Source organism: Balearica regulorum, chromosome 10 (assembly GCF_011004875.1).
Source record: "Balearica regulorum gibbericeps isolate bBalReg1 chromosome 10, bBalReg1.pri, whole genome shotgun sequence".
Lineage (NCBI taxonomy): Eukaryota > Metazoa > Chordata > Aves > Gruiformes > Gruidae > Balearica > Balearica regulorum.
This window is the reverse complement of record NC_046193.1, coordinates 7,761,934-7,789,796: the sequence shown is the minus strand read 5'-3', so window position 1 is coordinate 7,789,796 and position 27,863 is coordinate 7,761,934. Positions and strand designations below refer to the sequence as shown.

Here is a 27,863-nt window from a genome sequence, read left to right as displayed (position 1 = left end):
CCTTGTTAATGTATTCTGTGGATTAAAACTTGCTGTTTCATTGGTGTGCTTGAGAGACTCCCCTTGCTGAACTAATGTCACGCAACAGGAGCTTGGAGAAGAATTTAGTCTTTGGTTTTTAATTTGAAAGTTGTCCAGCCTTCTCAATACTAATTCTCAAAAGACTCGCAATCTGAAGTGCATTGCTGCTTAGCTCTGATCTCTGCTTTCCACTCATTCTCCAATTCCCTCCGCTATAAATAAAAGTGAACCTCTTCCCTCCAGCCTGGTAGGCATGGAGCTTATCTTTTGCTCTTTCGGTGGGCAAAGCATAATCCTTCCAGGTTTACCTGTGCTTTGCAGGATGTTGTATTACCTTCTGCCACAGAGATGAGCTACAGCATGACCTTTCTGCATTGACACCTTGTTCTCTGGTGACTAACCCTCTGCGTGACTTAATGCCCTCAAGAGTCACAGGCACACAGGAGTGATAGTTGTAGCAAAATCCTACCTCAATGGGAATGAAAGGCTGAAACAAACATTCCAAGAGCATGAGGAGGCTCCTTGTGAGGTTACTGTCCGTTGAGGCAATTATCTCCTTCACAAACCTCCGGACAAAGCTGATGGCCTCCTGTAAGGAGAGGCAGGAACAGCTCATTGTCACCATCCAACACATTTGACTTTTTTTTTTTTTAATCTCCTAGGGTTCTGGTTTCTCCTCACCTCCCTGCAGGCTAGGTTTAGCATGGAGGGTATGACTGAGAATGGCTGCCATTTCCCACTCCTTGGTTTAGTCTTAACCACAAGAAAGCTCTGGGCCTGCCTTTCGGTTCCGTGCAACAGTGACATGCATCTTGTGCCATCACTGCTATTAAGTGGTTTGCTCCCTTCAGAGCTTTCTTTCCTTTGCAGCTCTGGGTTATTCACTAAAAGAGTGGCTTAGGAGCAGAATCGAAATAACAAGACTTGTTCTTACAACTTTCTCCCTTGAGTAGCTCCACTGTAAGCAATGGAGCTGCACCAGGGATGATTTTGTCCAGAAGATAATTTTAAAATGAAATAAAGCAAACTATAATGACCAATAAGACTAAGTCACACCTGTAGGGATCAGTGAATAACCTCTATTAAACCCAAGAAATTCAGAGAGCAGTTTGCATACTGGTAGTCTGAAGTGTTCCCACAATGGCATTTAAATCCAGGCCTTGGCAAGTCTGGGCTAGCTGAGATCTCAGCTGACAAGCTCCAAGCCATGGAAGGGCTGGAATGGCATAGTAGTTCACCTTGAGGAATCTCCTGAAGAGAGATGCTAGCTGCTGTGAGAAGGGCTGCATGATGCCTGGGATTTTTTTCAGCCAGCACTCAATGAAGGGCTCCAGCCCCAAGATGCTGGGTTCCAGGTAAACCATGCCACAGCGGGAGACTGTGGCAGGGGAAGCAACAGCCAGATCTTGGACTTCAAACATCATGGTCATGCTCTGGAAATTGCAAAAGGAGAGAAAGCAAGGACCTTTCAGCAAAAGTTGGTGAATCTGAAATCTTTTCCTCTGTTGCATGAGCCCTCTTTTTGTCGCATTTGTACGGTACAGCAGAGGTCTGGCCAGCACAGGGCTGCTACCGAGACACCAATTTCCATACAAGTCCATCACAGACATCAAATGGAATGTAAAAGGCAAGTCTGTTCTAAGAGGGAGGAAGGACAACAGGCAGCAAAAGCAGGAGGGATGAGTTACCTCTGTCAGCTTGATGATTTCCCCTGAGCTGAGACACAGCTTCTTATTGTCATCTAGCACCGTGTTCATGTTCTCAATCCACAAAGCATCAACTGGCCCATCAAACATGTACCACTTCTTGCTGGTGTCAGTGGCCGCAGCTCCCCGCCGGATGAGTGAGGAAAGGATCCCATCTGTCCTGAAAGGTGGGAGGAAGGCAGGGCTTGGCCCATTCTGGTTTTGCTGAAATCAATGGCAAAGCTTCCACCATATAAGGCAACAGAGCCAGAATCTTACCCTGGTTCGTGTGCCCAAGGATACCTGTGCCTCAATTGTTGATGAGCTGCAAAAAGGTCCATCTCATTCTTTTTCTCTACTGAGACATACATCTCAGCCTGAGTGGCACCATGAGACAGTTTCTTTGGGCATTAGGACCTGGACTTCATGTCATCCAACTATAAAATGCCAAGCTTCCCTTTAACATCTCTGTCCTCAGTGAAAAGCAGAGACCTTGCTAGCATCCAGTTCAGGTCACAGGTGGGTTACCTGCTCTGTGGAGGTGCCTCTCTTTCACCAAGTGTAAAGGGAGACTCAGAACAGCTACTCTGCTAATTCAGATGTGTCAGCTGGGTAACTATAGGTTAGGAAGATGAATCCAGGCTAAAGAGCATGACTCTACCCTCTTTATAACTGAAGTTCCCCAGTTCAGCTGCCTGTGAACTCAGGTGGTGCTGGAGCTAGTGAACAGGCGAACAGACACACAAGGAACACTGGCTGTTGAGAGCAAGAACTTAAGCAGTACATGGAAACCTGGAGTGCAATTTCCATTAAGGCCCTGGACTATACTCCCATTATTAAATAATTATTTGTTATTTTTATAGTGCTAGTGAATTCCAGGGTATTGTTACTGAGATCAAGGGAAAACAGTCTGTTCTAAAGCTCAGCTGATTAAAACAGATGGATTTGTCTGTAAATACATTTTACATGACGGCTGTATTTTTCTTTTTGTCATGCTGACGTGTCTGTGTGCTGCCAGAGTCACATCATAAATAAACTGTCGAACTTAACTGGAATATCCTATAAAATGTCCTTCAGTAAAGACGCATCAGAGCCCACGTTGGGAAGCTCTGGGTCTCAGCATCTGTAATGTTTACTTGCTTGCACTTTTTCTAGAGGCAGTTAGTTTCATATTTATTTAGCTTCCCTGGTTTTACAGAACACAGTATTTAGCTTTGCTCCTAAGCAAGTGGTGGGTGACAGGGCCAAAGGGAGATTCACACTGCTTCTCACACCTTAGCTTCTGGATAAAGTGAGCTGCAAAGTCAACCTCAGGTCACATATGGAAGCATAAGCAGTAGGACCTGGCTGTCAAGAGGGCAAATGGGCTGTTGGTTTTCGCTTCCAAACCGTGTTAGCAAGCAGGAGCCCTGGTAACGGGAATGAAATACCCCTTTATGCCTGAAAGTCATCCCTCATCATTCAAGGCCACCAGTGTATTTACACAGAACAATTCAAGTGCACAGCACAGAGGTCACTTTTCTTCAGAAGCAAAGCAAGTGTTTTTAAGCTGCTGTATCTTACAGCAGGGGCATGTGCTCCAAAGCAATTGAATTATTCCTTGTTATGCAGTTTAATGCTGCCAGCTGAGCTGCAGTAACTGTCTGGGCATGTGCTGGCAGCTGGGGCAAGCACACAATAAAAGATGTCAGCTTAAATCACCGTGACTGGCTATTGTAGCTTGGTGAGGATAAGGACTTGATCGCTTCTGGTTTTATGCCACTATCCTAAATGATTCTCAGCCTTGAAGAGAAGACGCGTAAAACCAGAAGAAAAACGTTTCCCGTCTGGAGGGAAGGAAAGCAGGTTTTGTACTTTACCACTCATGCGTTAGCAAGTTGAACTCTCCATAAAGCTGGCCCATTGTGATGGATTTGGGATTCAGCACAAAGTAGCTGACTGCTTCGTAATTCCCACCACTGGCTGCAGGCTGACCTTTCAGTGACGTCATTGCAGCTGCCAGGACTTCATAACTCTGCAAAAGCAGGAGAGCAAGAGAGTTAACTGCCATGGCTCCATAACAACAAAGCCACTTGCTCTCACAGCAACTGCATTCAAAAGGCAGTGAGAAAGGAGGCGTAGTAAAGGATAATATCATAGTAAGGAGTTGCCTGGCAGTGTTGACAGGAATAAAGCATTCCAGATGCAGTGGGAGGAAGCTAGATCTCCCTTGCAAGAGGCCTGAAGCATCTTGAGATGTCAAAGTATGTCTCAGCCTCAGAAATTTGCAGCAGAGCTAATAAACTTCAGTCTAACCTCCCAACCCGAAAGAGTAAGCTAATAATATACTTCCCCATGGCTATAAATCAATACTAAAAGGCAGCATCTTGGGCCCCTGACTTCTATCTGAGAGAAGTTGGAAATGCCGGAGTGTGAGTCTTCTGTGAAGCTTAACCCCCTGCATCACTAGGCAGGTGACGGTTTGCTGGGGCCAGCACTGTGTCTCAACCATACCTTTGTCTTCCCCGAGCCTGCTGGCCCCACTAGCATAAGGCCATGCCGAACCACAGTGGTTTCATAGAGCTGGATGCATTTAGTCACAAAACCTGCAGAGGAAGATGATGCCAAGTGGATCTGAGACCAGCTGTATCTTTCATAGGGCAGAGCACTGGACTAAAAGCCCAGGCACAGGGGAAACTTGTGGAGAACCTTTCCCCTCACCATCAACATCCTTCAGATTCTCTTTGATGCAGGATTGGCGAATGGCTTCTTCCAGGATGCCATAATTGACAGGCTTTTCTCTGATCTTAGGAAATAAATCTGAGACAATACCATTGAAGAGCTTGAGGTCATCCTGCAGGAATTTGGGTACATTGGCATCCCTGATAGCCCGCAGGCAGATCAGCTCCTGCAAAGATTTACGAACTCAGAACTTCAGAGATCCTGCCTCTCTTATGTGGCTGCAGAAGAGGCCACACAAGTCTATGACAGTGTGAAGTATAAGCACATTTACCTCATTCATAGTTGGATTCTCTCTTTTGAGGTTGCCGGCTGTTGAGATGACAGTCTTCACAGCTCTCATCCCAAAGTCATAGTGGTCCTGGAAAAGGCACAGAGGAAACAATGTCATCAGATACAGGAGGATCACCTAAAAAAGCAAACATATGCATGCACTCAGTTAGCAGGTAAGAAAAGAGAAATGAGAGTTTTGCCTTCAGAACAACTGCCTCTTCATCTAAGTCTGCTCTCAGGATCCTTCAAACAAGTAACTAGTCCTCAGCTGTACAGACTATGAGTGAGGAAGATGGGAATAACTGGACGATGAAAAATCCTTGATGGAGCGAGGAGGGCAGGACTGCTTGGCTCAACTGTCCTGCCATTGTAATCCTAACTAGGACTGAAAGCGAGTGCAAGTCCAGCCACAGGAGGAGAAATGTGAATTAGAAAGGAAAGAGGTAGATGAAGAATGGGTTTTGTGACCTTTTTGTTATACAAGGCACCAAGAGAATCATCCACTTTGTGCCTAGGCTGAGAAAGCCTCACATTTAAAAAACAATGATGGACATTAAGGCATCTACCTGGGCACTGAGCTGCTCTGACAATAGTTTGAATGTTGTGGTGATCTTCTTTGCAAGGACTTTGGCTTCATTAAACCCAAAGGAGTAGAGTGAGATCTCAGCAATCATGGAGTAATCTGGGACCATCATAGCCACAGGACGAAAGAGGGCCTGAAACATACCGTTCCAACACAAGATCAAAACATTGTTGTTTCTTGCTTTTTCCAGCAAACTGACAAGACTGAGTATCTATCCCAGACTGTTTAGAGAACACAGCATGAGTGTGCCTGGCACTTGTCAGGGTAGCATGCCTGCAGACTGCAATCCAAGGAGTGCCATTTGCTTACAGATGTGATTCAAATCTCAAAATTATCCTAGAAGCTTTCCAAAAGCATCACACCCTAATCATTGTCATAGACAAGGTGGTCTGTGTAGCATCCAGCACCTGCATCACCCCTCTTCTTTCTGTCTATGCAGTCTGCACTCCTTACCTTCAAGTTATCGGGCAGTAGAGTACGCCCAGCATACCCTGGGTTCATTGTGATGAAGACTGCACAGGATGGGACCAGTGGGATCTCCGTGCCTTCAAACATGAAGCGATCCACCTAGAAAATTAAAAATATGATCATTCTCAAAGAACAAAGCCTGACCTGCAAATTAAATTATGTAACAGAATCTTCCAAGAGGAAAACAATGGCTTTCAGTAGTTAAATTATCAAGCATGGATACACACAGCTGCCCACAACTGTAGTGGCTCAATCTGGTTCCCCTGCAGGAATCCAGTATCACCAGCAGTGTTTCTCCCTGTTGAAGAAACTGGGCTCATGGAAGATTTACTGATAGAATAATTTTTTTTTTTCTTTTTGGCTCTTGAACAGATTTCTATCCCTCCAGCTGTAAACAAACATCTTTCCATTTATTATGCAGTAGAATTTAGACCTGAATTAATTCTGGGAAAAGAGAAATCTAAATCCTTTTTAAAGCTGTGTAGGTAGTAATTTCAGATGGGGGATAAAGTAATGCAGAAGAATTCACGGAGAGCAAGTTTCTAATTCCAAGTCAAAGTCAAGGAGATTCAGGTCTTAACCCCTCCAGGTCTCCAGAGAACAAAGCAGAGGCTGCCTGCTAGACTGGCTGACAGCTGAGTCTCCACATAAAGCCAACAATTCACTTTACATTGCAACTTTGCGTTGCATTAGTATGCATATTTCTGCACATATTGGGTTTTGTGAATCCACTAAAAATTGGATAACACACTAAGACAAATGTGGTGCTGAGCACCTCATGGCAGAACACTGGCTGCCTTTATCACAGCTCCAATTTGTATCAGCTCAGTGGATCTGTATCAGAGTGTCTCTCACACCAAAGTCTGCTGGCACTGCAGCTCAAGCTGAGAAGTACTTCAGCCTGTGAGAGCGTGGGCAACTGTGGCAGCACAGACTAGGGTGAGGTTACAAAATCCACCCAGGATGGTGACTATGTAATGGCCTGATACGACGCGCGACAGCTAGGGCATTACTCATACCTCTTCAAACTCAAATTTGTCTGTCTCAGTTGCCCCTGAGCAGTGAAGCTGGTCCTCCCTGAGGATGCATGCAAAGACAAGGACTTGCCTTGACTAGCTCAAGTGGAGAATTTTTTTGTCTGGCTTTGCATCCACATGTTCATTACGTACCCTCTGCTGCTGTGCTTTCTGAATGGTTGTGATCTGCTGGGCCACCACAGACAGCACCTCGATATCAATGCGGTTGAACTCATCAAAGCACGCCCATGCACCAGAGCTGGGCAAGGAAGGGAAAATGAGGGGAGTCAGGAGCATCACACAGGAGCAAACTTGCAGTCAAAAGTTCAGCTAGATCTAGAAACTATAAATCCACATACTGGGGAGGCTGCACAGAGCCAAGAAGTGAACATAAATGCCCCTAACGTCCCACAGCAGGTAGTGACAGAGCCACAGTGTACTGGTACAGTGGAAGGGGCTGTAGCCCCTCACCCTGACTACGAATCCCAGGCCACATGGTGAGTGAGAAGGTGCATGGTCCCTGCAAGATCATGGCAATATCTGATCCTACAGCCTGGGACAAATTGTGCATGTTACAGATTCAGGCTTGAAGGAGATGTTGTGTTGAATTCCTGGTTTCTATCTGAGCTATAAGTGTAGCAGTTACAATTTAGACATCTCTTAAGTTCATTTTTCAGAGCTTGGAAGACTACGTATAAAGCTGGAAGCGTGTATATGAGGAAGGTGATCTTCCCACAAGGCATGGTTTAAGAAAGAAGTTAAATTACTTACAAAGACAACATCTGAGAAAAGAGTATCAGCTTTTGTTGGAGTAACTAATTCAGATTCACCAGTGTGCAACAGACTAATTGGACCAGCTCTGTTTGAAATGTAGAGAAAAGAGAAGCTTCTCTGAGAGGATCCCTCAAGGCTTAGAGCAGTCTCTCTTGGCTGCTCAATTTTGGATACACTCAGCAGATTTTCTCCTTCTTAAGATTAAGCAGCTTGTGGGTTGAATCTCAGTCCAACGTGTATGATATTAAAACAAAGGCCAGAACTGCACACATTTGCACAGGTGTCTAATAGTGGATTGGTGCAAAGCATTTTAATTTTGCCTTAAATGAACAGGATTTCTTTTTATTCTTTTCTTTTTTTTTTTTTTAAATTGTCTCAACTGTCCCTCCCTTCTGGCAAGAATTTTGTAACTTTGCTTATTCTGGAATACAGTAACCCCCTTACTAGGGCTTTGCTTGTTCTTTTGTGCTGCTATGAAAAATACCCACCAATTCCCAGTGGCCAGCAATCCTGTATCCTCCCTGCCCCTCAATAATGACACACAGCACTTCATTGTACCTGGCTAGTCCCTTGAAAAACTTTCCCATTGCCATAAAGTCAAGCTGGTCAGAACAGTTGAACACTACAGTTTGGATTGCTAGTGCTTTCCCCAGGTCTTTTGTTGTTTCTGTTTTGCCTGTTCCTGCTGGTCCTGCAGGTGCTCCTCCAAATTTCAGGTGCAGAGCTCCTGTAAGCGTCAGATAACATCTACAACAAAGAAGAGAGCAGATGATGAAAAGCATTTCTACTACTAATTTCAGTAATGGAGACATATGATCTCTCCAGCTGGAGACAGGTTAGGAATCCATCCTTTATTATTGTGCAGAACTGCTTAGATATGCAGCACTCTGCAAAGGAGTTAGCTATGTGGCCTTGATTAGTATTCATGGGGGCCTGCACGGATAAATTCTTCTGCCACTGCCTACAAATTCACTCTCCAGAAAAAGGACAGTTATAAAAGGGTATAACTATTATTGCTGCTGCATATTCTAGAGCATTACATTCCCCTATCTACTGGTTTGTAGAAAAGCTCCTTAGCTATCAGGTGGGCATTTTATATGAGTCAGAACACCACATTAAGAATCAGGAGAGGGAAAGCAATCAGTCTGAGCACTGATCACTAGGAATACAGTAGAACCAATGCCAGAGTGTTCCTATGTCCTTGTCTCAGGTAGTCCTTTACTGTACAAATGGTTTCTATTTACATACATTAAGCAGTAAGACCAGCATGGTCAGATCCTCAGTTTAATCCCACATGAGGCTTGTTCATACAGAAAAAAAATACACTTATTACGCAGAAAACAATCTCCTTACCTGTCAGTGAGGGGTGTGATAACCAGACGGCCACTGTTCCCCAGATATTCATAGCCATAGATAAATTCAGCATTGACAGCCCTGATGTACAGGTCCCCCCTCATCCAGTAGTATCTAATGATGAGTGAACATGAGATCAGAAAGACAAACGCTGGCTGGCAGACAATACAGCAGCTCATAAGACTACAGCCTGCAGGTTTGGAGACTTGCATGTCATAGGATTTCCCTCTCAGGAGAAGAAAGGATAAGGTAACACAACAGGGTGGACAGGAGTTCTCACAGAACCTCAAATTAGGTGTTATATCAAGCATCACACTCCTCCTTGGGCCGGATGCATGCCTTTTCACAGTGAGGCTGTGAAACACCATGGTATGGCTTAGTCTATATTGCCAAAGTGGATGCCATCCAAACCAGGTCTGTCTCAGATGCCTCAGAACTGGCATCCTTATCAGACTTCAATCCCATTCCTCACAGGGACGTTAGAGGCAGGTCATGAATACTGCTTACAGACTATGCAAACTCTTGTTTCCATTTGTCATGGACATGGCTGATGGGTAAGGAGAATGAAGGCTCGCCAGGGAGGCCAGGTGAGGTTCAATAGCTGTTGTCTCTACCTGAGCTGGGAGATCCACTCAAAATCATTCATGCTTGTCACATTCTCCTGAATCAGCTTTGCTGCAACATCCTTGGCGTGGACCTCAATCACAATAAGAGCTGACAACACTGCTCGCTGTATCTTAGACAATTCTCCACGGACCAGGGCAACCAAATTGCCCAGCTGGGTAAGGAAAGGAAAGTACTCTGAAGCAATCCATACCCCAAAGACCCAGGCTGTACTAACACAATGCAATCAAACTTATGATATCCTAAGTCCAGATCATAGGATGTGTCCAGGCAACTTCTGCCTCTTCTCTTGTCAGAGATACAAACGACTGCTCAGAAAGTACACACTGCTCAGGGCAGGCTCAGAGCTGACTTTTGCCTACACCATCACCATGTTCAGGTGAAACGAAAGAGAGCTGCCATGAGGCCTAGAGCTGAGGATACCATATCTCCCAGGTATTAGGTGTGATTAGATGTATGGAACAGATATGAAGGATGCAGTTTCACTTTGATTTCTACTGTCCATCACTTCAGTTCTCCCCCACCTTTGACTTCTTGGGTGACTCTGGAGAAGTTATCTTTCACCTTCTTTCTGTCCTCAGGTAATGATCATATTATCAGTCCTGTAGATTATTTGAGGTTTATGATGACAAATATCCTAATGATTAAGATGATAAGAATCTGTTTTTTTACCTGGTTTTGAGCTGTGCTATGCAGGACTGCATCTCTGTTTCTCCTACAGTATTGTCCTGACTGTATTTATAAGTTATCTAAGGTCTGATGATTGAAAAGTCTCCATCTGGTAAAGTCTCACCCTTACATTCATTTTCATACCTGAGTACTCAGCTGTGGGAAAAGCCTGCTGGACAAATCTCCAGCTTCCAGAGCTTCAGACACCTCCTTTGTCCAGAAAATTTGGCAGCCAGCAATGACCACTTGGCCAGGCCACTGCAAGACCCATGTAGTACGTGGAGTCTTAAAAAGCAGACAGAAGAAAAAAAAAAGACAATGGTAAGACAATGTTGGGTTTGGGGGTTTTTTTAATTATTATTTCTATGTCTCCCTGCTCTGAGATTAACCTGTAAGACCCAAAAGAATGTTTCCCCTCCTCTGGCCTGTTCTAACTTTTCTAGTTTCAAATTTTCAGGCTGAGTAGAAAACAGTAACAGAAATATCTGAGGCCTTTTCTTTTTTCAGCCTTTCTCCCTCCCTAGACCCAAACAAATAAAAATTTAGATTTTCTACCAGCATGGCTTTTACACAGAAACCAGACCTAAGATGCATCCCCTGATGAAATGACTGAAACCAATAGTTCACAGTGCCTTGGCTGCCTTCACCAGCATACTATGTGAGAAAGAGGGTAGATACTTATAAAAAGGAAGTGGCCTGGAGAGAGGAAGAGAAATGGATTCACAGAGGGTTGTTCTATGACACTGGGAAGTGTTGAGTGGCTGTTGAGTGAGTGTGAAGGGTTTGCATTCTTCTGGACCATTAGCTGCTTGCTCATTTGTGCATTCTGCACTTGACCCACACACAGTTGGATTAAAATTTGTGTTCTAAAACTAGTAGAACATCATAAATTCAACAGTCCTATCGCTGGTGACCTCTATGGCAAGCCTGGAACCAAGACATCAGAGACCTGCCAGTCTGTCATAAAACTCTTACCTCTGGATAAACACCAATTGATCTTTCTATGTTGTCCCGTACACTGGCCTTCATGGATTTCTCAACTTCCAGCAGCCAGTCCTCCACATTTTCAGTGGGACAGATGGGAACAAACAGCTTCACCTCTTCTCCTTCAGCAGAGTACATGTGTGTGATCTGTAGGTCCTCTTGGAACAGTAGCTAATGGAAGATACGTAACAGGAGATGTGAATGGAGGATTTCCTTTCTATCCCTGCCTTCCTGCCACTGGGGGAAAGCAGCTGCAGTGGTGCATGATCATTATAAATCTGGTGCCAAAGTGGGTTGTCAATAGTGATAATAAAGTGTGCGACAGAAGTGTAAAATGACCTCTCCAAAAAATGGAGGATGATCGTATGAAAACAAGAGATTCACACTGCTGGTTTCACTTGAGTGAAGCAAATCAAATTATAGGTAGGATGAACATTTCTCATTGCCTGTCTAGGATTCAAACCTTTGTTTCCTGTTCAATACTGTAGATTCAAATAATTTCCCTTGAGGTCAGAGTGCCCCGTTTTAAGAGTAAAATTTTAACAGCTTCTCCAATGCCCCAGCATATCACTGAAAGTGCCCTTATTTATTCCAATGGCTTTGCACCAGGTTTCCAGTTCAATTTCCTTTCTATTTTCCCAGGCTAATGACTAGGAGATTGATTTTAGTGTCTGAGTATCATGGTGGTGCAACGTGTGACACTAGCCATGGAGTCTGAAGTCCATTAGGAATAATAAAGAGCAAAAATAGCCAGGTTAGCCACAGCTCCTAAGTAGGGATGAAGGCAGAAACTTAATTTAGTTCAGGCTTGTTCACTCCTTGTTCCTCCTGACGCTGTCAGCAAGAGTGGGATGCCATCCTAACCAGGTGCCTGTGAGCAGACAGCTAAGTCTGAGCTATTTCTTTTGGCCTCCACGGCAGGAAGGACAGACATCTCCAGAGGAAGTGTCTTCTCTGCCTAAGATGGGTATCTAAGTGGATTTCTGTAAGTTGCCCTTTGCAGATGCCTATTTTCCCCTCATTGTCTAAAAAACAATTGAGGGTGCCCAGCTCATAGGCATATGTCTGGCTTTGAAATGTCTAAAATGAGGTTGCTTGAATCCCACTGCACGGCAGACAGCACCTTGCAATGCCTACATACAGTTACAGGTTCCCAGGAGATACATTTCCACACAGCAGAACATGAACACTCCTCCAGATCTCAGCATGCCTCCAAGTTCCCATGACACCGGCTTCCCAAAGGGTGCTTGCTTTGCCTACCTGTGCGATGTTCTCAAAGCATTTGCGGAGGTGAGGTTGTACAGCAGTGGGGTCTTTTGTCTGAGACAGTATTTCCAGCAGCTCATCGTCTGAAAGGAAGTAGAACCTAGAAACACAGAGTGAGGCATGAGGGGAGGCTCTCTTTACTGCAGCATCAAGGGCTATGTCCTGGTAAGATCAGGAACGAGCCTAATGCTGAGACAGTTTCTGACTGCTCACTGATCTCTTTGTATTTGTGCAGGATAGTAGCAGCCAGAGTCCAGCCACCTACCTTTCCATAGAAAAAGACTTCTCCATTTGCAAAAGTCAGTTATTCCCATGCAAAGTGGGTTTAAATGAGTATCAAAGAAGTATTCCTTCAGGAATAAGGGATGGAGTTACATGGAGGTTTTCATTTTACCTCATTCACTCTAGACAGATGATGAGGCACAGATATGCAGCGATGCCACCAGACTGCCCTAACTCACAACATTTGTGTCTGCCTGTTTTCTCCCCATCAGATGGCAGCACTTAAAAGGCGCAGCCTTGCTTATGTTTGCAGTGTCATGACAATATCCTAAGCTTAGTTTGTTTTGCTCTTTCTTGGCAGAGTGAACTGGAGTGAGCCTCTCCTTTCATATTTTCTGAACCAGGGAGCGTGATCCAGCCCACTAACATTTGGGGTTACCTGGGAAAAGCGCCTCTCTTGGTTTCCAGATATTCACTCAGCCCTTTCTGCACAAGTTCGAGTAGTTTGTTACATTTTCGCAGGTTCTCTAGTAGCGTAGGATCAGGGCACAAAGAAATCACCTATAAACAGAATGGAGAACAGAGGAAGCATCAGTATTCTGAGCATGTGGGAGATAAGGCAGTGGAGATAATTGGGTTGCCCAGCGATGTTACTGATAGGATTTAAATGACTCATTCAGAGGAGTACTTTCACAGGGATTTGGAGAGGTGTGAGCTTTGTGGGCAAGGAAGGGAAACAGCGCTTACGGACGTGACAAGCACATTTCTGAGTTCTCCTAAATACCAACATTTGTAATATGGAATACAAATAGTGATGGAGTCCTGGGAGATGGAGACTGGAGAACAGAAGAGCGCAGAGCACTGCTACCAGGACACAGAAACAGGTGAAAACAATGGCTCTGAACAATTTAAAGAGCCAGTCTTGAGGAGGAATTGAAGGAGTTATTTTATGGATTAGGATTATAGCAGGGCCAGTTACAAGAGTCATAGGAGGCAGGGAGTCCGTGCACTGAGGAGAAGGTATCTAGTGGGGCCGAACGCTCGGTGCGAGGCATCACAAGGAATGACTCTGTCTGTTTGGACATCAGAACAAAAGGCCAAGTTCCAAGAGAAGGAACCTAGCACGCTGCCCCTGGGCAAGGTTGCATGGTTTATACAGCGCTGCTCATGCCCACATCGTTACAAAAACAATGACTCAAAGGCAGTGCTTGTGTGAGCACAGCTCCAAGGAGCTTGGGATACCTGCACTGGCTTTCATCAAGGCACATACCTCAGGGTTTTCATTAGCATTCTTCATGATATTCCTCCAGTCCTTATCCATGGCCTCATAGTGCTGGCTTTCCAACGGGAGCTGTCTTTTGATGTCCTCTGACCTAAAGATGGGCTCCAAGTAGAGCCAAGAGCGCTGGCAGTTCAGCCATTCCTCTAGGACATCCTAGTGAGAAGTAAGAATTGCTTATCAGGACACCATGCTATGAACCTGTTCAACAAAACCATTCAAACTGTTTTTTTAAACACAGAATGGGTTTAAAAAAAAGAAAAAAAAGGAGAAAAAAAGAAAAAAGGAGGAAAGAAGAAAGAAGAAAGAAGAAGAAAGAAGAAAGAAGAAAGAAGAAAGAAGAAAGAAGAAAGAAGAAAGAAGAAAGAAGAAAGAAGAAAGAAGAAAGAAGAAAGAAGAAAGAAGAAAGAAGAAAGAAGAAAGAAGAAAGAAGAAAGAAGAAAGAAGAAGAAGAAGAAGAAGAAGAAGAAGAAGAAAGAAGAAGAAGAAAGAAGAAGAAAGAAGAAAGAAGAAAGAAGAAAGAAGAAAGAAGAAAGAAGAAAGAAGAAAGAAGAAAGAAGAAAGAAGAAAGAAGAAAGAAGAAAGAAGAAAGAAGAAAGAAGAAAGAAGAAAGAAAAAAGAAAAAAGAAAAAAGAAAAAAGAAAAAAGAAAAAAGAAAAAAGAAAAAAGAAAAGGTGATGCTGCACTTAAACCTTCCACAACTCTAAAATCTACCTGCAGCATCAGGAGCTGGAATTTTGGAATTTCCTTCCCAAATAATTAACAATTTCCTAGCAATCCCCTTTGTTGTCAGCAGACATCAGAACCAACACCCACTAGCTTAATGGGGTTAGTTTAGAAATATGTGTAAGCCAATACTAAAGCTCAAAGAGACTTTGTGGTGCTAGGTCAAATTTCTGTGGCTAGTGTTTCTGTATTTTACAGAAGATAGCATAATGTCAGCACACAGTAAGATGGGGATTTTGTTTTGTGAAAAGAGGTTTTTTGGCAAAGAAGAATGACAAATAAAATAAGCCAGACTCTGCAATTCTGTCATATCCTCCCTCCTGCCTGATGTACCTCAGCCCCAGCCTTGCCTACAGAACAATCCATGAAAAGATCTTTGAACAACACTCTGAATTAAGAGAATGAATGAAAAGCTAAACATTTAAGTTAGACACCAGACAGGAAACCTTGTTTGTCAGGCATTCAAAGGAGCAAGAGAATTAGGTTGGCAGAACCTAATTTTCAGGCATGGGAGATTGGAAGGTATGGGGAATCTGCCCAACATTGCAAAGCAGCTCAAGTGTTTGACTCCCTTTCAGACTGCCTTAGTCACACAGTGCTATCTACCGTTCCCTGAGCACAGGCAGCCACTTGATCTAGCAAGAGGTGAGTTTTTCCAGTAATACAGACAACAGTGTTTGCCGTACTCCATCAGCTAACCCTGATAAGCCAATTCCCAGAAGGGGATTCGTGAGCCTTTTGTGACAGGAATGAATGCAATCAAAAGAAGGAGTCGAAAAGGCAGGGTGAAAACATGGACAGCATCACAGCCAAAACCACGCAGTAAATAACTGAACTTCTCCATGTCACCTACTGCCTTAGGGCTCAGAGTAGCATTTCTGTATCCTCATGAGACAAGGCTAGCACTCTGGCAGCCTATGGCCCAAGCACACCCAGATGGCAAGCACCAATAAATGGAATAATTTAGTTATGTGCATCAAACACCAGCATTTACACAGAATTCTCCAGCCAGATACTTGTACTGGGATTTTTCTCCTGCAGCAAAATGCTGTTCTGCTGGCTGAGTCCTGCTGGGTGCTCAGCATTCAGGTTCCGGTCTGATGAAGAAGTGCTGGCACGGTCTGCCAGATCCTGCTCTAAACAGCAGTCCTCCACGTGCTTTCCTACACTGAGATGTGAATGATTAGCATGGATTTCACAGGGCCTGTAAGAATCCGCAAGATCAACCTAGTATAATATGATTAGAGACGCCAGTAGGACTATTCAAAGCAACAGAAGAGTCCTGGCCCCACCAAAAAATGTTGCAATAGGCAGCAAAAGAGCTGGAATTTCATCGCTGCAGTTTGCAGAATAAAGTTCTGAGTTTATCCTCTCTTTTACCAGAGTCAGAGGGCTCTGACAGGTCCTCTTGCTCTTTAAAGACTGATATTCTCTTGACAGTTGGCCTCCCAGCTCCCTAGCAGCAGCCGCACAGTGTCCATGTTCAAGCATGGCAGCACAGCCCAGCTGCCTGCCTTCACCACGTGTGTGCAGGTAAGAAACCAATACCTGTGTCATCTTCAGCTTATTTTCCCATGTGTTCATCCTTTCCTCAAAAGCTTTCTTGAACGGTGAGAAGGACATGCTCTGAATCATGACAATGTGATCATCTAGGAGCTGAGAAGCTTCATCGGTGTTTTTCAGAATAAAGGTATCTGTGTCTTTGTGAAGCATCACAGTAAATAAAACAGAATTCCATTCACTCTCCATCTTGCTGAGTGCCTGGAACAGAGGGATAAGCAATTTAATTTTCAGGTACAACCTGTGTGATGGTTATCCCAGCTTCCACAACTCTCAATGCCCCTCTCTAGCAAGTGACAGATTTTTGCTCTTGGATTCCACTGGAAACTGCAGCTGTGTATTTAATGCATGACACACAGCAACAGCACGTTTCCTCTGCATTGCCTGTGGACTCAACACAACGCTATCCTGAAAGGAATACCTTGTGGGGGAAAAAAGGGCAATTTCATCTCCAGGCCCATTTACGCTACTAGATGCACAGAGGCTGCCAGTGAAGTGCCTATTAAGGATTATGGTTAATGATGGCTTTATGAAAGGGGTATCCGTTGGGAACTCACCTGAGATTTCAGAGAACAAAAGCTGCCAGAAGGTAATGACTTTCAATTAAGACCATCTTAGGTCACATCTGAACTGGTGAACTGAAGCTGAAAGACAGTCTAACCTATGAATCTCCAGAGCCAGCAAGTCTTCCCTGCACGTTTACTATGTTAAAGGATTTGCCATCTCCATTTCCAGTCACAGCTAATCTCCCTGACATAACGTTTGAGTGGCAGAATGCTGACAATCAATTTATTTTAACTTAAACAGTCACTAATCCCACAGTGAAGCATGAGACTCAACCAGGGGATCAGCAGAACCATCAGGCAGCACTGTTATGCTGCAACTGTAAATTCTATGCAAGGCAAAGTGACTTCTTCTAGTGTGTGAATTCAGTTGCGTGGCCATTGCCTCCCTCTCTAAGGGCAGCAGCCTCTTTTCTTGTGCTGCAGAATGTGTCTAATGCTCTGGGACAACAGGAACACGAGCCAAGGCTCATGCCTGTTCAACAGAAACATATTTGAGAAGCAACCAAAACCAAAGTCCCCCTCTCCTTACATTCTCAATGGCGTATTCCTTGCCAGCTATCTCAGCTACTTTGGTAATGCTCTCGATATGGTCCAGCAGGTTCATGTCCAAGCAGCGACCCAGTGTCAGACTGGGTTCTAACTTGATATCGATGTTAATGTCTTCCGACAGCATCTCCCAGTGCCGGTTTCTCATACCAGGATTGTGCAACCCTTGAATTAAAGGGACGTATAGTCTGAATTCTTCAATCTTGTCTCGAAACTCCATTGCCACACCCTGGCAGGCTTTCAAGGAGGAAAAACAGAACAACATCAGCAACAACAGTGTGTGAGGAAGTTGCCTTAAGAAACTTCCTACAAGTTGTCTAAAGCCTGATGTGCTTGTAGACACATGGTATGGAGTAGGTAAGCAGCAGGAGAGAGCACTGGAAAATGCAGGTTGAAGTAATGAGGACACAAAGGCTCTCCTACATGGCTACTAAGCAAGGATTCAAGCCCGCTCCCAGAAGCAGACCTGCCTGTTAGCCAAAAGTCTGTTACAGGCAAGTCCATGCTGAGCAGAAGCGTGCCTTAGCCTAGAGCTCACTGGAAGACACGAAGCAAACAAATTTAATTCCTTAATATGGGCCCAAGCATGGTCCCATCTGCCAACAGATATTTTAGAATCTCTGGTCATCATTCCAAAATCTTCACTTCCTTAACAAGATCGGGTTGTGAGGTATCTCACGCTCCAGCTCAGGCCACCTTACACAGAAGATGAACACTATGCATAGGAACTAAAAATATGCTAGGATCACAACTAGCTGTGGAAATGGAAAGCAGGCAGGAGAGACCCTGCCAGCCTATGGCCACACTAGAGCCAAAGGTACTTTTGCCTCAGAGGAAGGACAAAGTCTCCTGGAAGCCTGCGTTTCTACACTGTTCACATCCTGCTCTTTTTCAGTTTGTGCTATTGCGAGTAAAGCTATGGACAGGCAAAGAACATGGGACTTGCTTCCTTTCCAAAATCTGGCTCCAGCATGCGCCTCCTTTTATCACCCCCTGTGTGGTTGCTCTGCACACTCACAGCAGGGATGGGGCCACCTCACACTCCCTGCTAGGTCGTATGCAAAGACAAGGCAGACTCAAGGACGAAGCATGTATTCTACCAGGTGCCAGGGAATATTGCAATGAATATGAGAAGGTATTCTTAGTATTTCTGTTTACCATAATGATTCATAGTTACTCACGCATCTACTCATCACCTCCTCCATTGGGGCTGATTCATGGCATTGTTTAAGAGCAAGTTCAAGTTAAAAAGGATGAATCAAAAATCTCCCACTGCAAAATATATTTCAATCTAAGCCATCTGGCAGGAGATTTTAGAATTAGCTCTAAAGAATGACCAATGCATCTCTGAGAATCATGGAATGGGAAGTTAAACTACAACTGAAGTCTCAATTCCAGCTTTACTAGGAGTCATGATTAAAAGATCTTCACATTAAATGCAAGGGCTGGATGCGATCATCTAAACTTCATACACATTCTGGCAGGAAAGAAAACGGTTATTACATGCCACAGATCATTTCCAGATTTTTGCAATTTCATTTTATTCATAACAAAGTCAAGATCTCTTCTGGCTTTCCATTAAATTCACTGGCCAATACAGAAAATAAGATTAGCCAAGAAAACAGCACCTGGAAGACCCAGATTCAAGTTCCTTTGCTGCCTGAATTTTGTAAGGGCTTAAACCCACATGTCTAGCCACTGGGCTATGTAGTAATTCTCTATGACTAGTCTGGACTATTTTACTTTATATAAATGAGTAAATATTAACTGCAACATAAGAGGGTGGCTTTTATCTCAGTACTGTCTTGGGAATTAGGTATAAAAGGGATTTGCAGCCTAGTTGTTTCCATGCCAAACTGGTACTTCAAGCAGCAAACTAGCATCTAGATGTGAATCATCACAGTTCCAGAAAAAAAAAAGTGGAAAAATAACTTTGCTAGCATTTTCTCAGCTGGCTCTAATACACACAACACATTCATATGACATCCTGACAATCCCTGTTCAGAGCACTCTGTGACATGCCTCACATCAAAATGCTGATAGGCACCAGCTTCCTTTCCCCAGACTGCATATCTACCTGGTGAATCCTTGAACTGCTTCACACATCTCTGCATTGTTTTAAAAGAGTCACTGACATTCTTTTCTAGCTGCTCAGCCTCAATTTCCATGAGAGGATCATACATCCAGCTCTCATTCCACTGCATCCAGTCTGACACTGTAGTCCAGAGATCATAGTATGGCTGGAAGTCCTTAACCATCCTGGACAGCTTGCTGTACTTTGGAAAGAGAGAAAAAGAAAGCATAAGCGACAAGTGTATTCTCCTCTGGATGACAGCTTGCACATCAAAAGGCCAAAAAAGGCACAATTCTTTTTTGAATCTCAAGCAAGCAATGAGAAAACATGTATTTCAAAAGGATGTATCAGACTACCCTCTCCTGGGACCATAATAGAGATTGCAAGGGAGAGCACCTAGCAGAGCCGGGCTTTACACATTCAGGCCAAAATGCATCCACGGAGCTGTGCCTGAACCATGAAAGCACTCTCTCCACTTGCATCTACAAATGCTCTGCTGCAGAACGCAGAAGACTTTGATGGGCAGACCATGCACAACTGGTGAAAGCACACACTGCACATCATATCAAAACTCGGCTCCTTACAGGAAAGGAGAACTAACCACAGACTGAGAGGTAGGAAAGGATCACGTGAACTCCACTTCTGCTCTGCAGTCAGACTGGGCTGGTCGTGGATGACAATGATTCATTGGCAGCTGAACAGCCACAGGCAAAAATGAGCGTTTGCAACTATATAAACTGTTGCCTTAGGATAACACGCTACACTCCAAGCCCAGCCAGCTGCCTGCACACCACTATACAACCACTCATTCACGTCTATATAATTGCAGTAACAGCCTTACAGCAATGCTGCTTCAAGACTTTCCCCATCCAATTCCTCCTCATTAACAACACTCAGATCTGAGTGTGGGCACCCAACGTCTCTCACAGAAGTGGCAATATCAGGCCCATGAACTGCCTTCTGCATTTGCCGGGATCAGCTCTTCTGCAGCACAATGGAGTGATGGAGCAGTGTGGTCACTCTACAGGACCACGGAACAGTTCATCGGATAAACCCAAAGAGCATGAAGGATTCCTTCCTGAGGAACTGCATCTCATTGTTTGCTCTACCTACCACCTACAAGGCCCAACAAAGATTAGGGTCCTGTAGGTACAGGACCTGACGCTTACATTAGTAGCTTTGATCCCAAAGATTCTTTCCCTGTTGTTGTAGAGAATTGCCAGATTCTGAAGCTCCTTCAGCTGCTTCCTGACCTCCCTTGCTTTGTTAGCCAACTCATGAGCTTGGTTAACGTCTGTCTGGATGGAAAATCCACCTACAGTCAGCTGGAAAAGAAAAGGCAGGCATGAGGTGCGGCTCTGAAGCTGAGTGCTGCCTCTGGGACCTCAGCTTCCTGGTGTGCTCTTTGTTACATTCAAAGACAAGATTTTTATGTTCACAATTTCACCTCCCCCAACCCAATTCCACTTCTGTTTAGACCACAATGAAAGGGGTGAGGAGAAGCAATAACTGCTGGTCAGGTGGTTGAAAGTGCAAATGTGACGATCAGCAGCTTTTTGTCTTTGCGACAATAGTTAATCCCTGAGGAGCAGGAGCAGTAAGACTGTGCTCAAATTTCTTGCTACTGAATTTATACTGTCATTAGTTACAGAATCAATGAAGTGAAAATGATAGCTCTATAGGTCACTCAATTTGTTTCCAAGAATTAACAACACAAGTCCAGAGCTTCTCTAATAACTTTTCTGTTTTGTTTTGGTGGTTTGGGTTGGTTTGGTTGTTTTGCAGTTTTGTTTGTCGTTTTGTTTTTTTTAAATCCAGTGTTGGGGTATTATCATTTGGAAGGCTATTTCCAGGATAATCTAGGTCACTGATTACAGCCTTTCCAAGACAGCTTTTTTCCCCTGTATTTAAGAGGTTTTGGTGAAAAAAAAATTCAGACTATTTCAGCAGAAAGCAGTGGTATCTCAGCTCCAAACTTCTGCTATTGTTTTAGGGTCTTTCACACGAGATGAGTTCCATGACTGAATGCTGTATTTGCCCCCTTGATGGCAGCGCATCACGGGAGATGGTCTACAGGGAACTGAATACACAAGAAAGAAAAACTAGGTGCATGGATTGCCTGAGCACCAAGAATCAGAATATTGTACCTCGATGAACATCTTCCTAGTGAAAAATCAGTAGTGAAGAGCATTGTCTTTCACACAAAAATGAAACTCTTACTCAAAAGCCCAACTTCCAATAAAAAACAGGGAGGGTGGGTAAATAATTTTTGGGCCAACAATACATTGACCTAAAAACTCATCTGACTAAATTCTCATCTGAAAGTTTCCCACCTGGCTGACCGCAAGAACTTCAAGCCCCCCTTCTCTGGACAGTTTATTGTCAGTGGCTTAATACCTGCATCTCTTCCAGTTTGTCTTGAAAGCCATTCTGATCCATGACCTGGATTTTGCGAAATTTGTCTTCATCCTCCAGGTGTTGGAGCCGAATGGACTCAGCCTGCATAGCTATTTTCAGTGGCCAGTAACTTGCAGCCCACCTGCACTCTCATGATATTACAAACAAACAAACAAAAAAAAAAAAGAAAAAAAAAGAAAAAAAATAAGAAAAGAGGAGAGAGAAGCTGTTTGAGCATATGTTTGAAATGCTGAAAATAACAGAATGAGAAGGCCAACTCCCACCAAACAAGGAAGCTTTACAACAACAGAAACATATGTGGTTTCAACAAAACAATTTTTTTTCATCTTCTCTTGTTGATATGCAGTCCTTGTGACTAGGCTATTCACATGGAGAGGGCTGGGGAGAAGTGGAGGGCCTTTTTAAAAGAAACAAATCCAGTACGTTGCTGAAAAGCTAGGAGACAGCAAAATAACAGTTGGCATCCAGAGGGAATGTCTGGCTTTGAACGTATTCACAAGGAACTGAAAAAAAAATGGGGTCAGAGTCTTGGCTTGTGGCTTTTCAGGGCTACTGAAAAAGCCAGTCTCCTGTTAAGCAGGGCAGTGAGGGGCCAGGGTAACCCAGAGAGACTGAAGCCCTGGACAGCAAGGCTTCTGCAGAGGGCCCTGGGGGGTGCAATGCAGACACAGGAAAGGCTGCACAAAGTGGCTGCTCAGGCCAAGACAGGTTTCTTGGTTCTTGCTCAGCTGTTGCCCACCCATTCCTCCATTTGGACTTGTTAGCTTGTGCGCAATGCCAGACACAAACTTTGCAGCATTATGCTCGAGGTCACACCCCTCCCAGCGCCTGGGGATGGAGCTATCTCCTGCTAGTTCTGTGTGTGTGCCAGGTCTGGCCAGGGCCATACAGCTACCTCTGTGCTAAGCTGTCCTAAAGCTGAGCTGCTTTCCTGCAGCTTCTGTGGGTTTTGGGGTTTTTTTGCACTGTGCATCCCATGTTTCTAGTTTCAGAAGCACTTTGCAGAGACTCACTCAGGTTGCAGACACACTGGACTAAGTCCATGTCATATGAGAGGTGCTTCCAGGGCTGAGCTGACTTTGGAAGCTATGTAGCTGTTTGTGAGCTGACTCTGCTACGGGGCATAGTCAGACCGCAATCTGAACAACATAGCCAAAGATAAAACTAAGAGAGACTGCATGGAAAAGAAATGCAGGAGTAATGCAGAGTTCATGCTCCTTCCTAGTCCTAAGAAAGCCCCAGGAGTGTTCCTGTCTTGGAAGCGTTCATTCAGTTTCAGACACAGACTAAACTGTGCACTTGGAGACCTTGCAAATGTCTCAAAAAAACCAAGAGAAAAAGACCTTTAATACGTTAAACAGGTTAATAGCTACCAGTTTGCCTTGCCCCAGGCCATAAGGCAGCATGAACCCACGCTTCTTCTCTACAAACTTCATTTCAAGAATTCAGTGCTCATATAGCCTGAGAGGCACTTAAAAGTTCTGCTGGAGCCCTTGATAGAGACACAGCCCCTGAAGCACTGAGAATGGTAATTGCTGCAAAGTGTCCCACTTTGACAGTGGGAGAAAAGCCTTGTGCTCACTTGTCATTGAAATCTTCTTCGGTAAGATTGTAAAGGAATTCCTCCATGACCTTGTAATCTTCCATGACTTGACTAATCAGTTCCTGCACAGGGTGAGAGAAAGAGACAAAAAATAGACACCTTTAGACCATGCTGATTCCAACTCTCTGGTGTATACCTCATTTTCATGAGGTGCCTCTGAAGGGCGTTAGTCACACAAGCTTAATGCGATGTAGGCTGCTCCTCTGGCGTGTGAACAGTGGGAATGGATTACAACCCCTTGTTCTGTGACTGATCACGCCATCATCACCCTCTGTTCTATATGAATGAAAAGAAGTGTGACCTAGTGGACAAAGTGCTGGACAGAAATTGAGTGTTTTGGGTTATCCTCCAAGTTCTTTCCTTGGCATGGACAAATCAGCTTACAGCTTGATGCCTTTGTTCCCCATTTGTTCAGCTGGGAGAAGACCTACACTTCAAATAATTGGCACTTGAAATAACTTGGCACTAGCATGTCCTATTAGAAGAAATACATTAACAGCAATATGAGCATTTAGTAGCAAAAATATTGTCTTGAAAACAACATTCATTTTTAGAAGACAGCTATTGAGTACACAAATACAGAATGGATCATGAAGGTAGCAAAAGCATACATAAGTCTTTTAGGCAAGATTTTTACCTGCTATTTTGTTTTGCATAGATATTTAAATTCGTGATATGTATGTTTAAAAATACAAATCTTAGCAATTACAAAAATACAAAGCCAGGAATCTTACGCCATTGCATGCAAAGACATCCAAGCAAAAAACCTGGAGTTCTGCTTGAGACACAACACATTGCATTGACAAATTTCCTCCTCACTTCCCTTGGTGTCCCCCACCCATAAGGAGAGCATGCATTACCTCCTGCACAGCCAGCTGCTCAGGGACTCCCTTCATCCACTCCCGCAGCTCAGCCAGCTCCTCAATACTGTTTGGTTTCTCATGCATTTTGCAGCTGACGGCTTTATATGCATTACAGATCTGCAGAAGGACACAGCAAATAAAAGACCATCAAAAAGACATTAATTGCTAATGGGCAAACCAGAAAACCTGCCATGATCCACCCACTTCCCATTCTGAAGGTGGTCTAAAGTGATGAGTACACAGCCCTGTCCCATCTTTTTCTTTTCACAGTCTTTCTCCATCCATCTCATTTGAGCTCAAATGGAATGAGACTGCCAAAAAAAGAGGAAGAGGAACCTCAGGTATGTAGTTGAAATGATGACAATAACAGATTTAGACAACCCTCTGGCAGATGCTATTGTCTATACCCCAGTTATCCTCAGAGCAAGCAGAAGGACCTTCCATTTGTCTACTAGGCAGATCTTTTCAACCCACTAACACTTTTTTATAAGATGGCAGGGTCTTGAAGAATTTAATCTCAAGCGATACAGCTTTCAGGCACATAATTTATTAAGTATATTTAATGCTTGATTTGGTTGAGTCTACATATCTTCCCTCTAGTCATTTTTTTAAATAATCACGCTGATGCAATCTTTAAAATGTTCTCATTAATGTGGCCTCAGTTGCTGTCTTTTGGCCATTTCACAAACACAGTGACTTCAAAAGCAGGACAAGACAAGACACGGACAGATAATCTATTGAACCAGGTAACTTACATTCTCCACCTGCAAATGGAGGTTTTTAGCCAGTATGTCCAACATGGAAGTGGCAAGCGCTTTGTATTTTTCAGACAGATTTTGCTTAACACCTTCTATGTTGACATGGAAGGGACCAATGACAATAGAACTAGGTAGAGCATTGTCCAGGTTCTCCTTTTCAGACAAGTGCATGTTTACTACACTCTTCACCTCCTGGGCTGATGGACACTGCTCTTCGTAGTCCCTGTAAATAAAAACACCAACAAAAATAAGGTAACGTAAACCTTAAGATTATTTGAGCATCGAGGCTGTTTGTAGGATGTCCAAATGTGTCTGCTCAAAGGATCAAGACATTGAATTAATAATGAGTATTTTTACTGTTAGTAAAACATGCATCTATTTGAACATACACTACTTTCTGCAAGCACAGACTGAGAGGGTAACAGACCCTTGTAGACCTTACAACCAAAGATATGCCTACAGAGGAAGTGAGGAGTGTTTGTATCACACTCAAGTACATGAGTGCTAGCTTTAATTGAGCATGGAAAGCTATAGTACCAAAGACATACCACGTAAAGTCCATCAATATGGGAGACCAGCCTGCACTGAAGGCTCTGCTTCAGCGTCTTCAATGCTACGGTTATCAGCACCAAGCAGAGGAAGCCAGGCTGCCTGTGCCTACCTGCACTGCAGCTACACAGATGTAGTAGTGTAGACAGGGCCCAGTTTCAGAAGATGTGTATATGAGAAGACATGGAACTAGTATGTAGCTGAGGAAGATTATTGGGGAACAAGGGAAGGGACAGACTCAAATCTACAATGGGTTTTAGAGCACAACAGGCGTGGAGTGGAGTAAGAGTACAAAATATTTTAGCTGCAGAAATGGAGTGGAAGAAAGAGACGCAAGAGATAATAAGGCAAGAGGAGAGGGAGAGACAAAATGAAAGCACTGGTGTAAACAGGGCAAGATCAGGAGGCACCTTGGGTGAGGGCAGGCACTTCAGTGTGTTCTGGGAAAAGACAGGAATTTGTCAGATGGGACTTGTAAATTGATTAAGCTGGAACAACAAAAGTGAAAAAGGGCTTCATTCCCACTGTTTGGAGAAAACTTGAGGCCTAAAAAGAAGACCATTAAAGTAACAGAGGCTAAAGGACAGCATAGGTGCAAAGAGTTTGGCAGTGAAAACAATGAGGCTGAAACAAAAGAAAACATCGCTTTCTAGAGAACGTTATCAGCGTGAACAGACGCTATTTGAAGGAGGTCAGAGTCAAGTATGCTAACTGGATTTTCAAACAGGATGAGTCATTTTTAGGGCCATTAATATCTCCAATTACACTTACAAACATGACAGGAATGTCAGAGGCAGGAAGAAATTCTCACTGCCACCACCAATGTCCTCTAAAAGCACAGGCCATTGCCCATGGCTGAAGGCTGCCTCTGATGGATGCCTGATCTCACATCGGAGGCACGTCTCGCACATTCATGGTCTCACAACAGGTCCCACATTCTCACAGGCATCCACACAACAGCTTCTGAAAAGCCCTGCCTTTTAGCCACTTACCTTAGAGAGTACTGGATGTCATTGTTATTTAGCTCTAAGAAACTCTCATATTTCTTGGCGTAGGCTTGGAGAGGGATCAGTGCCTTTTGAATGGCAGACCGCATAACCTCACGTAGTTTTTCCACTTCTGGTTCGTGCAAGCCCACCGAGTCCAGCAAGGGTGTGCCTGGGACAGGTATGTCTTCCAACACATACTGGAAGAGAAAGGAGAGAGGTCTTTCAGGACTAGCAGAGCTAAACATGCCTCCTCAGGAGAGGGGCAAGACAATCACTGGCACCTTTGGGAAGTCATGCAGTCCACCCTTCTACATTGTGTCAGGAATTGTTTTATCAGTTTTATGTTAACCCCCACAAAAGAGGAGGATCTAGGGAGATAGATAGGTCCTTTGACAGCAACAGGCAGAAGGATGCATGTGCAGAAGGGATCTGCACCAGACTGATGACACTGGAAAAGTTGCTATTTCCTTTATAAGTCTGCTTTACCAGCTGCCATATACTAAAGGCAACCAGGCTACTTAGGATATGTCTCCACAGAACCCACAGCACCAAAACAGAGACAGCAGCCACATAAAATAGCTACAGGGTTGGGGAGCTTGAAGAAATCCTGTCAGAATAGAACTGCATTACAACAGTGCTGTGCAAATTGATTTAATTTGATTCCCAACTACCCACTCCTGCAACTCCTTCCCTCAGTACAAGCTCAGGGTGTCTATGCCAAGCTGCAATGCACTGAGGAGGCTTGCACAGCTATAGCACTGTTGGTGCAGAAGAGTTCACCTTCTCCAGCTGTGGGACAGTGTGAGTCACCAGGATTCCCTTGTTGAACAGAGAAATGAGGGACTTCTCAAAGCTCTCCACAGGGGGGCTGAAGTGAACACCGCTGCTGTCTAATACAAGGTCTGTTACAAAGAGTGGATTCCTTTGAGGCCTGCAGTGGGAAGAGTTAAGAAAGAACAGAAACGCTTTTTGAGACAATAGCACACATCTATATTGCTCTGGTGCTCATTGTAAAATGCTTACTGGACAGGAAAGGGAAGCAGAGGAGAGGAAGACTCTCTCATGCAGATGAAGGTATGAAACACTGAGTTCTGAAGTCACCAGTGAAGGCATTGAGACCTTCCGTCTATCAAAGGTGAAGGAAGTGTCAATCACAACATATCCAGATCCCCAAAAGTAATAACCTTATGTTGAGAACTGGAGCTGCTTTACAGAAGAATTTCAGATGCTCTTCAAACCAGGCATCCAGCATCTCCAATATACCCTTAAAATGCAC

At 44.1% G+C, this 27,863-nt stretch overlaps 1 protein-coding gene across 1 annotated transcript in view; it reads right to left on the bottom strand.

Moving 5' to 3' along the window:
• Positions 1-27,863, bottom strand: part of DNAH1 (dynein axonemal heavy chain 1) — a 71,551-nt gene that overhangs the window by 32,083 nt on the left and 11,605 nt on the right. The window contains exons 11-38 of the mRNA XM_075761926.1: positions 27,368-27,518; positions 26,591-26,784; positions 25,047-25,272; positions 24,289-24,408; positions 23,408-23,490; positions 21,805-21,946; positions 20,577-20,732; positions 19,411-19,609; positions 17,317-17,570; positions 16,210-16,422; positions 13,927-14,091; positions 13,096-13,217; positions 12,429-12,534; positions 11,160-11,339; positions 10,329-10,469; positions 9,506-9,669; positions 8,892-9,005; positions 8,097-8,285; positions 6,918-7,023; positions 5,734-5,847; positions 5,264-5,413; positions 4,699-4,785; positions 4,407-4,593; positions 4,200-4,291; positions 3,566-3,720; positions 1,710-1,887; positions 1,260-1,454; positions 491-610 (exon numbers count right to left, since the gene is read on the bottom strand). Coding sequence (XP_075618041.1) covers positions 491-610; positions 1,260-1,454; positions 1,710-1,887; positions 3,566-3,720; positions 4,200-4,291; positions 4,407-4,593; positions 4,699-4,785; positions 5,264-5,413; positions 5,734-5,847; positions 6,918-7,023; positions 8,097-8,285; positions 8,892-9,005; positions 9,506-9,669; positions 10,329-10,469; positions 11,160-11,339; positions 12,429-12,534; positions 13,096-13,217; positions 13,927-14,091; positions 16,210-16,422; positions 17,317-17,570; positions 19,411-19,609; positions 20,577-20,732; positions 21,805-21,946; positions 23,408-23,490; positions 24,289-24,408; positions 25,047-25,272; positions 26,591-26,784; positions 27,368-27,518 — 4,303 coding nt within the window. The remainder of the gene's footprint in view (positions 1-490; positions 611-1,259; positions 1,455-1,709; positions 1,888-3,565; positions 3,721-4,199; positions 4,292-4,406; positions 4,594-4,698; positions 4,786-5,263; positions 5,414-5,733; positions 5,848-6,917; positions 7,024-8,096; positions 8,286-8,891; positions 9,006-9,505; positions 9,670-10,328; positions 10,470-11,159; positions 11,340-12,428; positions 12,535-13,095; positions 13,218-13,926; positions 14,092-16,209; positions 16,423-17,316; positions 17,571-19,410; positions 19,610-20,576; positions 20,733-21,804; positions 21,947-23,407; positions 23,491-24,288; positions 24,409-25,046; positions 25,273-26,590; positions 26,785-27,367; positions 27,519-27,863) is intronic.